This window comes from Leptopilina boulardi, unplaced genomic scaffold (genome assembly GCF_019393585.1).
Source record: "Leptopilina boulardi isolate dan_hultmark-lab unplaced genomic scaffold, ZJU_Lbou_2.1 LbouV2_392, whole genome shotgun sequence".
NCBI classification, from domain to species: Eukaryota; Metazoa; Arthropoda; class Insecta; order Hymenoptera; family Figitidae; genus Leptopilina; species Leptopilina boulardi.
In genome coordinates, this window is record NW_026137965.1 from 3,958,813 (window position 1) to 3,977,043 (window position 18,231).

Sequence of the window (18,231 nt, forward strand, 5' to 3'; positions counted from 1 at the left end):
AAAAATAGATGTTCGTCTTTCTCCCCCATTCTGATGGTTATACGTTCAGGGAATACCTTACCTTCAATTCCATATATGAACCTGATACAGAAAAACCACCCCTCTCATTCTCCCCCTTTTTATCATCGAGATAAGCTCGTGACTTAACGGGCATAAGGAGGCCAAAATTCAAAGAAAACTTTTTGGTCACCCTCTCCCCTCTTTATATAGTATTTGTCTTATGAGACGAGAACTTATCGATCTTTGGACTTTTTCTTCTTTATAGTCTGAACACACACACACACACTCTTAGCCTGCAAGGTGTTTTATTTTGGTAATTTTTTTTTTCTTTTTCCTTATAAGATAAGGGCGAAAAAGGGATTCATTATGAATGCTTGACTGGGTATTTTTTTTTTGCTCTTGTTGGATTTCATAAGGGGAATGTCAAAATTGTTCATATAATATCGTGTCACGGTGATATTTTTTCTTGTACACAATGAGCTTATTATGATAATCTTATGAATCTCTTAAATTACACCATCAAGTGTTTAAGTTCCTTTTTACCCTCGCTTATTATATTATATGTTTGTGTATTCTTTGCGATAAGGATATTTGAAATTCGCTGGATTTTCTAATTTATGTGATAAATTAAATAAATAATTCGTGTGAATTTTTTAAATTAAATAAATAATTAATAAATAACTGTATGAGATTTGCTAAAAGGAATGAGAAGTGTTCAGGTGAAATTAAACAACGATTTTATTTCGATTAATTCAGATATGTACACAAGCGATGCGCGCAAATTTGGTCACGGCTTGACCACGCCGTGGCGTCGAAAACAAAAGTTTGAATTTTATAGTTTTAATTATAATGGACACAAAATAATAAAGTAAATTTAATGAGCACAAACGGTGTTCACTTTATTTGAAATTTAGCATTGAGAAAAACCAACCAAAAAAAAAAATACGCCTTGCTTAATGCGAGAGCTTCCTTCCGTGTTGAATGCTAATGAGATACTAATAAGTGATTGATGCGTGACAAAGTGTGAGTTGTCGCCTGAGTGTGGTTTGAAGGTGTGTGTTGCGTCGTTCGCGTACAATGAGAGTGTCGTGCGTGTGTGAGTGTGAATTTTGGCGCTGAATTGAGAAAACCTAGTGTATGGTGTCGAGATTAAAGATTTATTGAATTTTCTCTAAGTTAAATAATGTTCAATGATTAAATCCTAAACATTCTCCCCGCCATCGGCAACAGCGTTGTCGATTATTTACGATGAATCTCCATTCGAAGTTGAATTGTCGTCCACTGAGATGGGAAGAATAGCCAATTTATGAATTGGCCGTTTGAGTGTTGATGTAGCTGTTTTGATAGTGACAATTCTCGTGAGTCCATCCTTTCCGGGATGAAGTTCCAAAATGCGAGCAAGAGGCCATTTAGCGGGAGGAAACCTCTCGTCAGTGAGTAATACCATAGAACCAATTTTGAGTTGATTTGAGGGGTGATGCCATTTTGAAATTGATTGTTGCCGTTGAAGATAGTTTGCAGACCACTTTGACCAGAAAAATTGCAATTTTTGTTGAATGAGTTTCCATCGAGATGAAACTGAGATGTGAGTATCAATGAGAGATGGTTCTGGGATTGTCGTGAGTGAATTTCCAATGAGAAAATGGCCTGGCGTGAGAACTGAGAAATCTTCAGGGTCATCCGAGAGTGGTTCCATAGGACGAGAATTGAGCACCGCCTCGATCTGTACTAGAAGAGTCGTAAATTCTTCATAGCTTAAAATCGTTTCGCCGATTGTCCGCCGAAGGTGAAATTTAACTGACTTGACGCCCGCTTCCCACTTTCCACCCATGTGAGATGCCGCTGGAGGATTGAATTTCCATGTGGTTCCATCAGAAGTCAGAAGATGAGATAATTCCTTATATGATTGAGTCCCAGCCTGAAAGAGTAGCTTGAGTTCGTTTTCTGCCCCTTTGAAATTTTTACCACAATCACTGTAAAGAGTGTGGCAGATACCTCGCCGACCAGTGAATCGTCTAAATGCAGCCATGAATCCATCTGTTGAATAGTCTGTTACCGCTTCCAAATGAATAGCTGATGTTGAGAAACACACGAAGATGCAAATCCAACCCTTTTCTGATTTGGCACCTCTTCCCTTCCAAGCCTTGACTGAGATAGGTCCAGCATAGTCAACGCCAGTAGTGAGAAATGGTCGGGAAGGTGTGATCCTTGACAGAGGCAGTTGTCCCATGAGTTGTTGAGCACGAATTCCTCGTTGACGTGCGCACTTGACACATTTGAGAATGTAAGATTTTACTGCTTGTCGTCCACCGATGATCCAAAACCTTTGTCTGATGTGAGATAAAGTGAGTTGTGTTCCACCATGTAAAGTTCGATCATGAGCTTCTGAGATAATGAGAGTGGTGAGAGCTGATTGTTTTGGTAAAATCATGGAGTTTTTGTAATCCACATCGAAGTTTGAATGCCTGAGTCGTCCGCCAACTCTGAGTATTCCTTGGTTGTCGATATATGCAGTTAGACGAGTGAGAGGATGAGCAGATGGAAGATTTCGATCCATGTTGATGTTGTTCAATTCCATTGAAAAATATGCCGCTTGAGTGACTCGAACCCAGTAAAGAAGTGATTTGTTGAGATCGCCAGGAGTGAGTGGAGTTGCCAGAGATGATTGTGGAATTTGTTTGAGAGTATTTATGACCCTGAAACAGATTGAGGTAATTCTCAACAGTCGTTTAATGGATGAGTACCGCTCTATTAAATCCCAGAGTTGAGAATGAGGATCTGTTGAAACCATGAGAGAGAGTCCTGGCCGCTCTTCGAGTTGAGCTGATGAATCTTCCTTGAGCTTTGGGGATGGCCATTGATCCGATGAGTCCGATAGCCAAGAGGGTCCGTTCCACCAGAGAGTATGATCCTTTAGTTGTGAGATTGCCAAACCTCTTGATGCGCAATCTGCTGGATTTTCCTTACCCTTGATAAACCGCCATTGAGCATGAGGTAATTGGTCTTGAATGAATGAAACCCTGTTCCGAACATAATCTTTCCAACGTGATGGGTGACTTTGGATCCAATTTAGAGTCACTTGAGAATCTGTCCACATGAAGACCGGTACATGTGGTAAATCCAGCGACCGTTGAGTGTAAGCCATAAGTCTTGTTAATAATTGCGCTGCTGTGAGTTCCAACCTTGGAATGGTGATTCGTTTGAGTGGTGCAACTTTGGTTTTTGCACAGATGAGGTTGATTTGTGGTTTGAGTCCTAGTTCTGTTGATTTGATAAAGATGACTGCTGACATTGCAAATTGAGAAGCATCCGAGAATCCGTGAAGTTCCACCGTTGAGGATGATGTGAGATAAAGCCATCGGGGTATTGAGATTGTTGATAGTTGAGAAAATTCCCTTTTGAATTTGAGCCATTTTTTGATGAGTAATTCCGAGATTAATTCATCCCATCCGATTTTTTCGAGCCAGAGTTCCTGTAATAATATCTTAGCCCGAATAGTGAAAGGTGAAAGAAATCCAAGTGGATCAAACAATTGAGCCACTTCTGAGAGTATAGATCGTTTAGTAATCCGTTCCATAGATTGAGTAGAGATTTGTGTTGTGAACTTGAAACAGTCATCTTGAGTGCACCATGAGAGACCAAGTACCTTTGTGATATTGCTTTCAAATAAATGAGTTTGTGATGAAATTTGTCCAGGTGCAATGATTTTAACCAAATCAGGATGATTGCTTTGCCACTTGGCTAATGGAAAGCCTCCCCGATTGAGAAGTTCCTCCGTTTGTTGAGCAATGGGAATAAGTTCCTTGAGTTGATCAGCTCCGCCGTAAATATCGTCTACATATCTACCATTGATGAGTACAGGTACCGCTAGAGGAAAGAAATGACCTTCATCCTGAATAAGTTGCAAAATTGCACGAACTGCCAAAAAAGGTGCTGATTTCGTCCCGTAACTGACAGTCGTGAGTTGATATGGTACCTCCTGTTGATTGCTATCTATCCATAAAATCCGTTGAAGATCCCAGTCAAGTTGATGGACCTTGATTTGACGAAACATTTTTGTAATGTCTGTTGAGAAGATGTATTTGAACCTTCTGGTCCAGAGTAGCACGTCTGAAATATCCTTTTGAAGTTTCGCCCCTGTGTGAAGAATGTCATTGAGAGAGTAACCTGAGCTGGTTGAGCTTGATCCGTTAAATACAACCCTTAACTTTGTGGTTGTACTTTGTTCCCTGAGTACGCCGTGATGAGGTAGATAGTACACTTGTGATAATTGATCAGTTGATGGAGCACGAACCATATGATTGTCCTTTTCGTACTCTTTGAGAAAAGCATGATAGAGATCCCCATAAATTGGATTTTTTAAGATCCGATTGAGCATTGATTTTAAACATCGTTGAGCAGTAAGTAGTGAGTCGCCCAGTTGACTTGCAGGTTGATTAAGTGGTAGTCGTACGATGTACCTTCCAGTTGAGTCCCGTGAATGAGTATTTTGAAAATGAGTTTCACACTCTAATTCGTCCGGTGTGAGTGAGTCCTTTTCCTTGAGTGGTACTTCCTCCTGAACCCAAAATTTAGTAAGAAGGTCTTGTAGATCATTGAGTTCATGATTGACCGAGAGATGATAAGATTGACAAGCTTGTGGTGAGGAAACCTTGACAGGTCCAAGAATGACCCAACCAAAGAGTGTTTTTTGAGCAGTGAGTGATGATTCCGTTCCTTTAATGATGTCTGGTTGAAGTAATTGCCCATAGTGATCCGCTCCAATGATGAGATCTATGTTTGAGCTGCGAAAATATTGAGGATCAGCTAATTGTAAATTTTTGAATTCAGGAATTGATTGAGCAGAGAGCGTGATTGAAGGAAGAGAAGAGGATAGTTTTGATAGGATATAAGCATTAAGCAAAAGCGTATGAAAAGAATGAATTGATTGAAGCTTGATTGAGACCAATCCTCGAGTATTGCCAGATGCAGTTCCTCCAATCCCAACAATTGAAATATTTGAATATTGCCGTGTGAGATTGAGTTTAGAGACAAGCCTTTCCGAAATGAAAGATAATTCTGATCCGGAGTCTAAGAGAATTCTCACTGGATGAGTGAGTCCGGAACTGAGAAGCAGCAGAGCTTGAGAAGTAGCGAGAAGCACAATAGGTCTGATATTAAAATGATTGTTACCTTGAGATGTCAAATTATTTAGTCAATTTGAGCTGTCATCACTTTGAGCAGGTTGTGTTGTTGTTGATTGAGAAGCATCCTTGGTTGATTTCGTCCGTGAGTCATCAACGTGAATCATTGTATGATGCTTACCGTTGCATTCCCTGCACCGCTTGTCGCTTTGACAAGAGTGAGCTGAGTGTCTCCCCAAACAATTATAACACAGCCGTTGAGTTTTGACAAACTCTCGTCTGTCTTGAGTAGAAAGGTTCCTGAATTTCTCACAAACTACAATATAGTGAGATTGTTGACAACATGAGCAAGCAAATCCGTAGTCTTGATGAGAAGCAGTGAGAGCCCTTGCTGATTTTGATGTTGATTGAGTTGACTTTGAGGTTGAGGTTGACGCCGTTGATTTTGCTGCCTGAGAATATTGAGTTGAATTTAACTGCATATTTTCAAGGGCACGAGCACGCCCAGTGAGAAAGTCCTTGAGTTCTTTGTAAGTAGGGGATGTTGTCCGTGAGCCTTGTTTAACTTCCCAGGATTCCCTGGTTTGAGTGTCCAATCTTCGAATGATAAAATGAACAAGAATTAGATCCCATGAGTCAACTGGAGCACCGAGAGAAGTGAGTGCATTGAGTGATTCCGTTGTAGTGGTGATGAGCGCATTGAGATCTCCAGCTGATTTTGGTGAGATAATCTTTGAGTTGAAAAGTTTGTCCATTTGAGATGCAATAAGTAACCGTTTATTTTCATAGCGAGAAGTGAGTAATTCCCAAGCCGAATAAAATGAGTCACTTGAGAGGGGGAGATTGGCAATCAATTGAGCTGCCTCATCAGTAAGAGATGTCCGTAAATAATGCATTTTTTCCACTCCTGAGATTTCTGAATTTTGCCCGACAAGTGATTGAAATAAATCTCTGAATGAGGTCCAAGCCGAGTAATCCCCAGAAAATTTTGGCAATGAAATTTCTGGGAGCTGTCGGCGTTTAGGTTGAGAGTTTTCTGTTTGTTGAGTTAATTGTGACACTGGTTGTTTAAGTTGTTCGATGAGTGAGTTGATTGTAATCTTTGAGTCCATGAAAGTTTTGAATCCCTGTTCAAAACATTCCTCCGTCATGTAAGGAGTTGTAAAAAATGAGTTGTCACATTTTTCCCCGATTTCTTCATGAGCCTGTGAAAATTCCGTCCAGAGATCCTCAAAGATTGTTTTCATTGAGTTGAGCTCGCTGAGTGAATACCGGCTTGAGAATTTTTGAAGTTGTTCAAATGATTCTATCATTAAGTTGAGTCTACTCGTTTGAGTAGCAACCTTGAAATTGAGCCACACCGAGTGGTCGGCATGAGTGTCTTTGATAAACTTATCTTTACCTTTGTATGAGTGTGCACCTTTTTTTGAAATGTTGTATTGACCTTGAGATGTACTTGGTTGAGAATCCACATTTTTGACAGTTGAGCTTTCCTCTTTAACTGTGAGCTTTTCCATTGTTGAAATTACTTCTTTAATTTCCGTATCTGGTGAGAGAAGAGTTTGAGCATGAGATTGTTCCTTGTTTGGTGGTTGAGTTTCGTCAGCTGAGTTGACAGATTCTTTTGAATCAGTGTTCATGGCGAGAGTTGAGCAAGAAGTGTGTGAGGAGAGAATCAAAAAATTCGGTTTCCGTCGGAGACGGTCGTGAGGGATCGGAAAGTGAAGAGACGAACCGAGCAAAGATGGCTGACACTGAAACCGGGCGAGCGGATCTCTAGTCTGTTACACTGAGCGAGCACTGTGTTGAAAGAAAGAGAGAGAGCGCGCACAACGTGTTGAGAAAGAGAGCACTTTCCAATGAGAGAGAGAGAGAGAGAGAGCGCGCACAACGTGTTGAGAGAGAGAGAGCACTTTCCAATGAGAGAGAGAGAGAGCGCGCACAACGTGTTGAGAGAGAGAGTAATATAGTGTGGAGAGAAGCCAATATGGCCGACACTGAGAATCGCCGGGCAAGTCGATGTCCGTCACAGAGCGAGAGCCTTGAGTCCCCACCACCTGCGCACTACACTTGCCTTTCACTGTACCTGTTGAACTTGCACGTTTCAATTTTTCACTGAACACTATCCGGCTCGAAGGACCAAATGTATGAGATTTGCTAAAAGGAATGAGAAGTGTTCAGGTGAAATTAAACAACGATTTTATTTCGATTAATTCAGATATGTACACAAGCGATGCGCGCAAATTTGGTCACGGCTTGACCACGCCGTGGCGTCGAAAACAAAAGTTTGAATTTTATAGTTTTAATTATAATGGACACAAAATAATAAAGTAAATTTAATGAGCACAAACGGTGTTCACTTTATTTGAAATTTAGCATTGAGAAAAACCAACCAAAAAAAAAAATACGCCTTGCTTAATGCGAGAGCTTCCTTCCGTGTTGAATGCTAATGAGATACTAATAAGTGATTGATGCGTGACAAAGTGTGAGTTGTCGCCTGAGTGTGGTTTGAAGGTGTGTGTTGCGTCGTTCGCGTACAATGAGAGTGTCGTGCGTGTGTGAGTGTGAATTTTGGCGCTGAATTGAGAAAACCTAGTGTATGGTGTCGAGATTAAAGATTTATTGAATTTTCTCTAAGTTAAATAATGTTCAATGATTAAATCCTAAACAATAACAAATAAATAATAAATTAATAATTAATAAATAACAAATAAATAATAAATTAATAATTAATAAATAACAAATAAATAAATAATTAATGAATAATAAATAAATAATAATAAATAAAATATACTGAAAAAAAATTATTTAAATAATTAATACATTAATTAAGAATTAATGAATTATATTTTTAATTAGGAGCCAAGATTCTATTTTTAAAATTACATGGAAAAAAAAATTTTAAAGTAATTTTTACTATACTACCAAAGTAAATTAACATGAACTGATCGAAACTTCTGCGTATTTCTCGCAACTTTTGCTTCGGAAATAGAAAAAATTACTATACTGAAATAGTAAAATTTTCTTCGGAGTGAATATAGTATTTTTTTACTATTTCTTCGTAGTATATTACTATTTTTTACTATTTTCAGAACAAAATTTCCACAAACATGAGAAAATTCTCAAACAGTTTAGGATTTACTTTGCAAATAGTAAAAATTACTTTACTTATTTATAATATTATTATTATTATTTTGATTATTATTATTATTATTATTATTATTATTATTATTATTATTATTATTATTATATTATTGTCATTATTATTTAATATTATTATTGTCCCGTCAACTTATTTAAATAAATAAATAAAAAAATTATTTACAAAAATAGAAAATTTTTCAAAAATCCGAAAATTATTTTTATTTTTTAATTTTTTTTTCCGCGACAGAATAAATATTGGTTTTTGTGCGTAGAAAGAAAAAAAGTGTATAACAGCCATATAGCAATTATAAAATGAATGTAGAAATAAAAAAGAAAAGAATCGTATGTTTCCTCTTACTCAATCATGTCACTATTGTTTTAATTAAAATATTTAAGCAGTGAATCCTCTGTCGCTCTATTTTTTTCTTTTTTTCTTTTTTTTTATTATTATTATTTTGCTCTGCTTCGCTTCCAGGAAATTACTAAAACCCTCGTGAAGTCCTTGGCAATTAACTTTTTTTTTCAACCCCCGCGTAAAATTTAACTTCGTGTTTCAATATTAATTTAATATTTAAACCGATTAATTTAAAATATAATAAAATGATTAAAAAATTTGTACGATGAAAGCAATAATTTATATATATATATAAATATATTTAAACCGAGAGTTAAAGATTAAAATACCACATTAATTGAAACGTAAAGTTAAAAAATTTTGAAACAGCTTTAATAATTAAGTCGCGTCAACTTAGTTAATTAATTAATTAAATAAAAAAATAAACAAAATATAAAATAACAGTAATTATAATATAATAATAATATTATAAAAATAGAACGAAATTTATTTAATATAAAAAATATTTGTCGTCTTGAGCAGTAATTAAATAAAAAATAAATGAATTGAAAATAAATGTATATTAAAATAAATAAAAGTGAATTAAAATAAAAGCAAGTGAACGTAAATTAAAGTAAGGAGAACGAATAAAAAAAGGAACTAAAAAAAACTAAAAAAAAAAAACGAAAAACGGAAAAAAAACTAAAAAAGGAACTAAACAGAAACTGAAGATGGAAACTAAAGAAGAAACTAAAAAAGGAACTAATTAAAGTAAATAAAAAATAAACGAGTTAAAATAAAAGGACAAGGAAAATAAAAAAGGAGAAGGTAAATAAAAAGGAGAGGGAAAATGGAGGTAAAAAGTATAGAAAGAGAAGAAAAATAAATATCAGAACGAAAATTAAAATAAATAGATATAACGAAATTTAAATTAAAATAATAAGTAACGAAGCAAGGATAAAAAAAATGAAGATATAAAATAAGTTGAAAAATTAAAATACTACATCGAGAGAGAGAGAGAGAGAGAGAGATAAAACAGAAATCTAAAAGGATCATTACATCAGAGTTTCATAGTATTCATTTAAGATAAGAAAATTTTCATTTTCATGAATTTTAACTTGCAAAAAACTTTTGTTTAAACTTTCTTCATGATTAAAGTTTCGCAGAAAAGTGTATATATATATATATAATTTATCTAACTATCTGATTTAGCAGCTTTGTTGAAAAAAAAGGAAAAAATTGTAATAGGGGCGTGTACCAGTGTTAAAAGGATAGAAACTTTTGGAAGGAAAAAGAAAACACTAAGCGTAAATTGCCAACTCGTGAAGAGAGCAACGAAAGCAGAACAAGAGGTTTTCGAGACTTTTTTAAGAATAAAAGAGAGAGAGAGAGAGAGAGAGAGAGAAAAAAAAAGTGATCTCTCGATGTAGAGGAAATCGCATTATTTCATTTTATGACCAGCGGTAAGCGGCGAGCAGTGAATAGATATTGGTTCTCTTTCGTTTTATCTCTCTCTCTCTCTCTCGTGACGCGAGAACAAAATAACACGGATATCAATGCCATTTCCTTCCGGAAGTATCTCGCGAGCTTTTTCTTCCCCTCTTTATCGCACCGACGCACGAACCTTTCATAAGTCACCAAGAATGCGCGAGGAAATCATTTCTTACACAAAGTGCCATACTCTCATTTCCATTTGCATTTGCAATTTCGGTCTCGTTTTCTTCTTTAATGCGCTCTGTCTCTCTTGCACTATTATTTTCCTTAACCCCCTTATTTCTGCACGTATGTCTATTTGATTATTGCATTTTATACGCAGTAATTCTATACAATGAGCTTTTTTTCTTTTTTAAAATACAGTAGGGAAAAACAAAATTTTATAAATTTTTAACTAATTTTTGTTTTTTTTTTGGTTTCAGGTATGTCTGTCTATTTTTTTTTGGAAGAATATTTTTTAAGGAGTAAGAGCTTCTATTCGGCAAGTAATTAAATAATTAACTAAGTTTTTTTTATCTAAAAACTGTTTTCTTTCTCTCTAAATCTGAATTAGTAAAAATGTTTACTAATTTAAATTAGTGACTCACTTTTTGCTATAGAATTAGTTAAATTTTACTAATTGTTAGTAAAATTTACTAATAATTAGTAAAATTTTACTAATTGAGAAGCAAAAAGCTTTAGAATTAGTTAAATTTTACTAATTGTTAGTAAAAGTTACTAATAATTAGTAAAATTTTACTAATTGAGAAGCAAAAAGCTTTAGAATTAGTAAAATTTTACTAATTGTTAGTAAAAGTTACTAATAATTAGTAAAATTTTATTAATTGAGAAGCAAAAAGTGAGTTACTAATTCAAATTAGTTAACTTTTTTACTAATTCAGATTTAGAGAATTTTTTTTATACTCTCTAAATCTGAATTAGTGAAAATTGAGCTACTAATTTAAATTAGTAAGAATTTTTACTAATTTTTAGTCAATTTTTACTAAAACTTTAGTAAAAAAATTTAAACTACTAAATCAAATACTAATACTTTACTAAAAATTAGTAAAAATTCTTACTAATGGGAATTAGTAGCTCACTTTTCACTAATTCAAATTTAGAGAGTAAACATTTACAGAAAAAATTCTTTATCTGGAACAATGATATGTTTCTCTAGAATAGCGAAAAATTTTGCTGTTTTAGTGAAACGTATCGCTGTTCCAGGTATAAAGATTTTTTTTTTCACGTTGTACATAAAAAACAAAATTTATTTGATTCAAATAATCGGTTACTTAATTTATTATCAAATAAATATTTACAAATAATTTTTATTTCAGTTAATTAAATGGTATTTGTTTCAAATATACGCACGATTATTTTAATCAAATACAGTTTATTTAATGTAAATAAAAATTATTTAGTACAAGTAAATATTTATTTGATAAATAGTCAAGTAACCGATTATTTAAATTAAAGGAATTTTCTTTAAATCAATAAAAGTTATTTTTTTTTGTGTGTATACAGAATGAAATTGCATTCTTAAGATCATTTGTTTTTTGTAATTTAATATTAAAATGTTCTCCGCATGTTTTCTTGGAAAATAAAACAAAGTTAATAAAATAAATTAAATTAATAAAATAAATTATAAATATAATATTATAATTATAATAAAAATATAATATAACAATTATAATCAAAATAAAGTATAATAATTATAATATATGAATATAAAATGAAATTAGTAATTAATAAATATTAAAAATTAATAAAATAAAATTAATATTGTGTCCTAAAAAATTTATTTTTGAACAATTGCGTATTTTATGAACATTTAATATGGCGACAATACAATTTTAGTCATTTCTCTAAATATGCAATTTTTTAATAAAAAATTTTTTTTGAACAAAATATTAATTTTGTTATTATTATTGTTTATAAGTTTTAAGAAACAATTATGTTTCTATATTAATATATTTTATAATTTCTTTAATTTTAGTATTTTGATCGAAAGGTGAAATTTTTTCTGTTTTGAAACGCCGCTTACATGTAAAAAAATAAATAAATAAATATACTTTGGCACATGTTAACGAATTCTTATACTATCCCACTTGGAAAGATTCCCCGGAAAGTGCCCCCTGGAGGTTCTATCAGAATTCCGCCGGAACTTCCAACGTAATTCCGTCGGAATTCCATCGGAGTTCCAAAGAATTTCCGATGGAGATCCGACGGAATTCTGACGGAATTCTGACGGAATTCCGACGGAATTAGGACTTTAAAAATTTTGAAAAAAATTAATCGGAATTTCCGATGGAGATCCGACGGAATTCTGACGGAATTCCGACGGAATTAGGACTCTAAAAATTTTGAAAAAAATTAATCGGAATTGCGTCGGAAATTCTTTGGAACTCTGATGGAAGTACCGGCGGAATTCTGATAGAACCTGCAGGGGGCACTTTCCGGGGAATCTTTCCTAGTGGGATTTTTAAGTTTTCCACAAAATTTTACTTTTATTTATCGTAAATCACGAAAAAATTCAATCTGTCAAGTATTTTTCGAGAAAACCTACGGAAAATATATTTACATAAAAAATTATAACAATTACATAACCTTAAAAAAAAATTTTTTTTTTTAGAAAAAAAGCTTTTTAACTTAGAAAATAATTTTATGAATAAGAAAAAATTCTCGAATTTTGAATATATATAAATTTTTTCATTGAAAGATCAAGAGTTTTAGGAGCGTTAAATTGCGAGTAAAATCACTCGATTTCGTGTACATATATATATATATATATATATAATATATAGCGAGAAAGAGAAAGAGAGAGCAATTTTTCTCCGATTATTCAATTGCTATTGGACATATAAAAGTTTTCTATATATATGGTACCTGAGATGGAGAACAATCTTCCTCGACGAGTATTATTTCAAGCTAACTTTTTGAGAGTTCTATTTTATTCGAGAAAATATATAAAACTCTCGTTATTACATTGATCGAAAAACTTTTTCTTTCTCTTTTCTTATTTACAAAGATTGGTAAATTTTTTTTTCTTCCCTCTCCTTTCGATTAAAACTGTCGAAAAAAATTTTTTTCAAACTTAATAAAAAACACGAAAAAGTGAAGCATCAAAAAATTTTTTTTCTACAGAAAAAAAGAAAGAAAGTTTAATTCGAGAAAAAAGAAGCCCTTAGTATTCTTCATTCAGGATTAAGAGTGAGTTGTCTTTTAATTATTTCTGGCCAAAGTAGAAATGAAAGAAAGAAAGAGAAAAAGAGGAGTCTATTTTATTTATTTCCTTCTTCAAGTTTCTTTCTAATACTTTTACTTTGCCTGTTTCCCTTTCGATTTGGTGTTGCGCCCTTCTCTATCACCCTCCCCCTATTATCTGTAACCCCCCCCCCCCACCCTCCCCTTTTTTTACGGAATCAACGAGTTTCGTAAGGAGCCCAGGTCTCGAAGATAATGAGAAAATGCAGGAAAGCTCCACTGTCGGTTCACACCAGCGTCTTAATCACCACCGATAACGGAGGGATTTGAGAAATCGTTAAGTGGATTCGCACCCCTTTGCCTTATTTGCCCAAGCCAGCTAGTCAAGTCGGGTTCCTGAAAACTATATATATATATATATATATCGTATATTCTTTAGTCGAGAGAGTAGAGAGAGAGTTGAGTGAATAAATGCGCTTTTCGTGCAGATCGATAAAACCTGTTTTCCAGAAAAAGACTTTTAGTAATGCAATGATATCGATTTCTCTGAAATATAATGCTATGAATTTAAATAGCCAAACTCAACTGAATTAATAACAAGAGATACATTTTATTTCTATCGCCGGAAGAGAGAGAGAGAGAGAAATATTAAAACGAGTCGTCGTGCACTATAATACAAAATTAGAGATATATATATAAAATAGTACGATATCGATCCATATATAACTAAAGAAAAGCTCATTGATTTAATGAACACAAATATATACATTCAATTCTTTTTATATAATGTGACATTTGTAAATTTAGATTCTCGGATAAAAATTCGAAAATAAATTCTTTTATAAAATTCGTTTTATACTCTCTAAATTTGAATCAGCGGAATCTCGCTGATTCTCAGCTATAAGTATACCACTGATTCTAATTAGCTTATATGCACTTATGAATTAGTGGAATTTCACTGATTTTTCAGCGAATATCCGCTGATTGGTACCAGTGGTATACTTATCGCTGATTAAAATTTAGAGAGTAGTTCTGACAATTAAATTAATTTCATTCTATATCAAAAATGTGATGTGAATTTTAGAATAATTAAATTAGGTGGATTGCAATATTTAATTTTTTTTTTGAAAAGGTCACATGAAAAGTATTAAAAGAAACTCTCTCTCTCTCTCTAAGTGGGAATTTGTTCAATAATTTAAATTTAGTGCAAAATTTCTAACAAAATTTTCAGTCTTTTTTTCACATGAAAATTTTAATAAACCAAAAAATTTAGTTAAATAAATACTAAAATAAATAAATTTTACTAAAAATTGGGAAAAAAAAATCCACAAGAATTTTCTATTAAAAATAATTTGTTATATTTTTCATTTTAAAGAGAAATTTCATTAAACTAAATAAATATTAATAAAAAATTAGAACTAATGTATTTCGTAAAAAATTTTCCATAAAAATTATTTGTTAAAATTTTTATTTTAAAGAAAATTTTACTAAACTAAATAAATATACTAAAAATTACACTGAGAAAAATGTTTATTCAGAGCAACCAAAATTTGGTTGGGCCAACAAAAAAATTTTGTTGGTATTTAAGCAACTAAACTGGTTGTTTGAGTCAACCAAAAAATTTGGTTGAGTGTTTTTTGTTGGCATAACAAAAATGTTTGGTTAGCTCAACCAAATTTTTTTTTGTTAGGTCAACAAAAATGTTTGGTTGATTAAACAAGCAGTTTTTTTGTAAAATTAAAAATTTTATTCTACCTTATTTCTTTTCTTTTTATCTCTTTTATTTATTTTATTATTTATTTATTATCAATTTGACATTGAATTTATATTTATCCAATTGAAATATTTGTGCACTTTGAAAAATCTCATCTCCGCCTGGGATCGAACCTGCTTTAAAACTGAAAGTCGGGAGTTCTGACCACTGGACTACCCATCCTTGTGAGAGATTTAAACTAACAATTCTGTTAAGCTATAAGCTGAGAGCAAATCAGATTATTTGGTTGTCACAACCAAATTTTGGTTAGGACAACAAACGATCATTTGGTTTTTTAGACCAAACTATTTTGTTGTGTTAATCTAATTATTTTGTTGTCGTAACCAAATTTTGGTTGAAATTTAAAAATGTTCAACCAAATAATTTGGTTGGCCTAACCAAATGTTTGGTTGAGATAACTCTACGACTTTGTTTCAGCCAACCAAAATTTGGTTACAAGAACCAAAATTGCCTAACCAAACAATTTTGTTGCAAACACTTAATTTTTTTTCTCAGTGTAGAAGAAAAAAAAATGGTACTGCAAGAATTTCTTATTATAATCATTAAAATTTTAATGGAAGTGTTATTATTTTTTAGACGAATTATTATTTTATGATTTGACAGAATTTCGTTTTTAAACAAAATTTTATCTAAGAGATTTTTTTTAGATAACAAATTAAAAAAATTTGACAGAATTTCATTTTTAAACGAAATTTTAGACTTTATCAATTTTTTAGATATGGAATTTTTGTTAAATAGTATTTTTATTTCACAACATTTCACGTTGATAAATTTTTTATTTAAAAAATTCTAATTTAGCCAAATATTATTTCCAGAAAAATGGTTTCTTTGATTGAATGAAATCAATTACTTTGACACAAAGTAAATTTTATTTCAAATGAAAAAAAAAACAATTCAAAGATATTGGTTTCTTTAAATCAAAGAAATCATTTCTTTGGGTGTATAATATGTCCATTATAATAATTTAATATTAATCCGAATTCTCATATTAATTAGAATTTTAAGTCATTTAAATTTTTAAATTCCAAAATTTGCAATTCAAAGAATTTTCATTTATCCGAATTTTTAAAATTTCTGGTATTCTTCGGGTATTAAGAATATATTTTCCTTGCGTTTTATTACAATTGTTATTATATTTTTTACAGTTAGAATAGAATATTCTTATAATAAGAAATACTTTTTAAATTAAGAATTTTTTCTGTAGAATATTTCTTAATTTAAGAATTTTTTCTGTACTCTCTAAATCTGAATTAGTCATATTTCACTGATTAGCAGTAGAAATCTACTAATTTTCCATAGCGAGAATTGAGCAACTGGCAATTAGTAGAAATTTACTGATTCAATTAGTAAAATATCAATTACTGATTGAATAAGTAATATAAATATATGGCGGCGGTCGCAAAATCTACTGATTTAATAGTTAATTTTAAAGGTTATGTTATATACAAATTACTGTTTTACATAAGTTATTTTCTATTGCTTGTATATTCACTAATTATATATTAGTAAATTTCAAAAAATAACTGAAACTTCAGTTAAAATGAAAAGTACTGATTGAATTAGTAAAATTTCTACTGACTCAAATTTAGAGAGTAGAATATTTCTTAATTTAAGAATGTGTTTCTCATTTTAATATATTCTAACTGTAAAAATAAATACATAGAAAATATTTTTAAACAGGCGCCAAGAGATTCTTAAATAAATATAATTTTTAGTGCCACGGAGAAAAAAATCTTTATCTGGGATCACACGAAAAAAAAGTCGAATTTTTACCCCAAAATCGCTATAAAAATTACCTGCAACAAATTTTATCCTAGTTGAGGGCGCCACACCGTCTATGTGAATTAGCATTGGTGAAAATTACCCGCAACAAAATTTACCCAGCGTTTTTTCTTTGGAACAGCTAAATATGTTTCTCTAGAATAGCAAAAACTTTCGTTATTTTAGTGAAACATTTCAAAAGTTCCATTGAAACTTACCGCTGTTTCAATTGAAGATATTTTAAACCCTTTCATTTCTTAATTATTATATTAGGTTAATTAAAAATTTTTTTAAATAAAAAATTGGGTAAATAATTTTATAAAATGAGAAGAGTAATTTTTTTTTGGATATGGCTTGGAAAAAAGGAAATGAATTTACATAGGGAATTATTATTACTGTCAGAAGGAGAGGGTAAATGTAATCGAAAGTATATATGTATATATATATATATATATATATATATGAATCGGAGTCGAGCCAAGACAGTAATCCGTATCCGCGAGTACGAGGTAAAGTTGGGTTTTATCGCGTTTGCGTTACCGCGCGGGTAAATCAAGGCGGCGAGCGTGCAAATACAAGCGAAAGAACGAAATGTAAGCGCCACTGTGCGGAACGACGGTGCGAGATTAAGAGCATCTCTCTCACTCTTTCGCAAAAAAAAAGAGAGAGAGAGAGAGAGAGATGCTACGCGGGTCGTTTTCATTTTCCCAGATTAAAACGGGATTTAATAAAGCGACATACGAGCATTTAATCGGCCACAGCGAGCTCTGTGCGGCTTGGCTCACAGCCTCGCCTTTCCTAGCGCCACCGCGACTTCATTTTCTTAATTGAACGATACGAGTCTGAATTTTCAGAAACACTTCTTTCTTTCTTTTTCTTTTTTGCCAAATTCTCAAGTGAATTTTAAAAAAGAGAAGACTTTTACAATCACTTTTACAATCCTTTCTATGATAAATTTTTTCAAGAGGTCTACAAACTGTCTCTCTTTTCTCTCTTGAAGAAAACTTTCCATAGATTAAAACGTCCCCCACGGCCAATATATATATATATATAGGATTAGTCTTGTTCCGTAGTACTAATCAAACAATTTGGAATTCCTTTAAAAGTTGATTGCATTATCTGATATCCTTATCGCCCCGTGCGCACAGTGGATTAATCAGTTGAAAAAACAAAAAGTCGAGAGAGAGAGAGAAAAGTTTCGAATCAGAGAGAAGCAGTAGAGAAAATGTAATAAAGGAATACACCTTTCCCCAAGTAATAACCTCCTGTGTATTGGTGTGTAGGAGGGGGGAGGGAGGGAGGGGGTTATATATATACTTTGAGAGAAGAGGGAAAAAAGAGAAAAGAAGTCTTTGAACTCTCTTTCTCTCTCTCACTCTCTTTCTCTCTCCTGGTATATAGATATATATACCTCTATC

General features: G+C 32.3%; 2 protein-coding genes and 1 long non-coding RNA gene across 4 annotated transcripts in view; 1 reads left to right on the top strand and 2 right to left on the bottom strand.

The window, feature by feature from the left end:
* The window catches only part of LOC127288605 (roundabout homolog 2-like), a 327,158-nt gene that overhangs the window by 50,280 nt on the left and 258,647 nt on the right, over window positions 1-18,231 (top strand). The gene's annotated exons all lie outside the window — the stretch shown is intronic.
* LOC127288610 (uncharacterized) lies at window positions 721-7,787 on the bottom strand. The gene is made up of 2 exons (XR_007844063.1): window positions 7,532-7,787; window positions 721-948 (listed from the first exon to the last, which is right to left on the bottom strand). It is a non-coding gene; the product is annotated as an uncharacterized LOC127288610 (long non-coding RNA).
* LOC127288606 (uncharacterized) lies at window positions 4,391-7,532 on the bottom strand. Of its 2 annotated transcripts, none has more exons than XM_051316156.1 (2): window positions 5,173-7,532; window positions 4,391-4,558 (listed from the first exon to the last, which is right to left on the bottom strand). In XM_051316156.1, exon 1 carries the CDS (start codon window positions 6,761-6,763, stop codon window positions 5,195-5,197), a length of 1,569 nt encoding a protein of 522 aa, XP_051172113.1. In that variant the 5' UTR covers window positions 6,764-7,532; the 3' UTR covers window positions 4,391-4,558; window positions 5,173-5,194. The 2 variants fall into 2 exon arrangements, with proteins under 2 accessions (XP_051172113.1, XP_051172112.1); XM_051316155.1 differs by having other exon boundaries at window positions 4,391-4,784.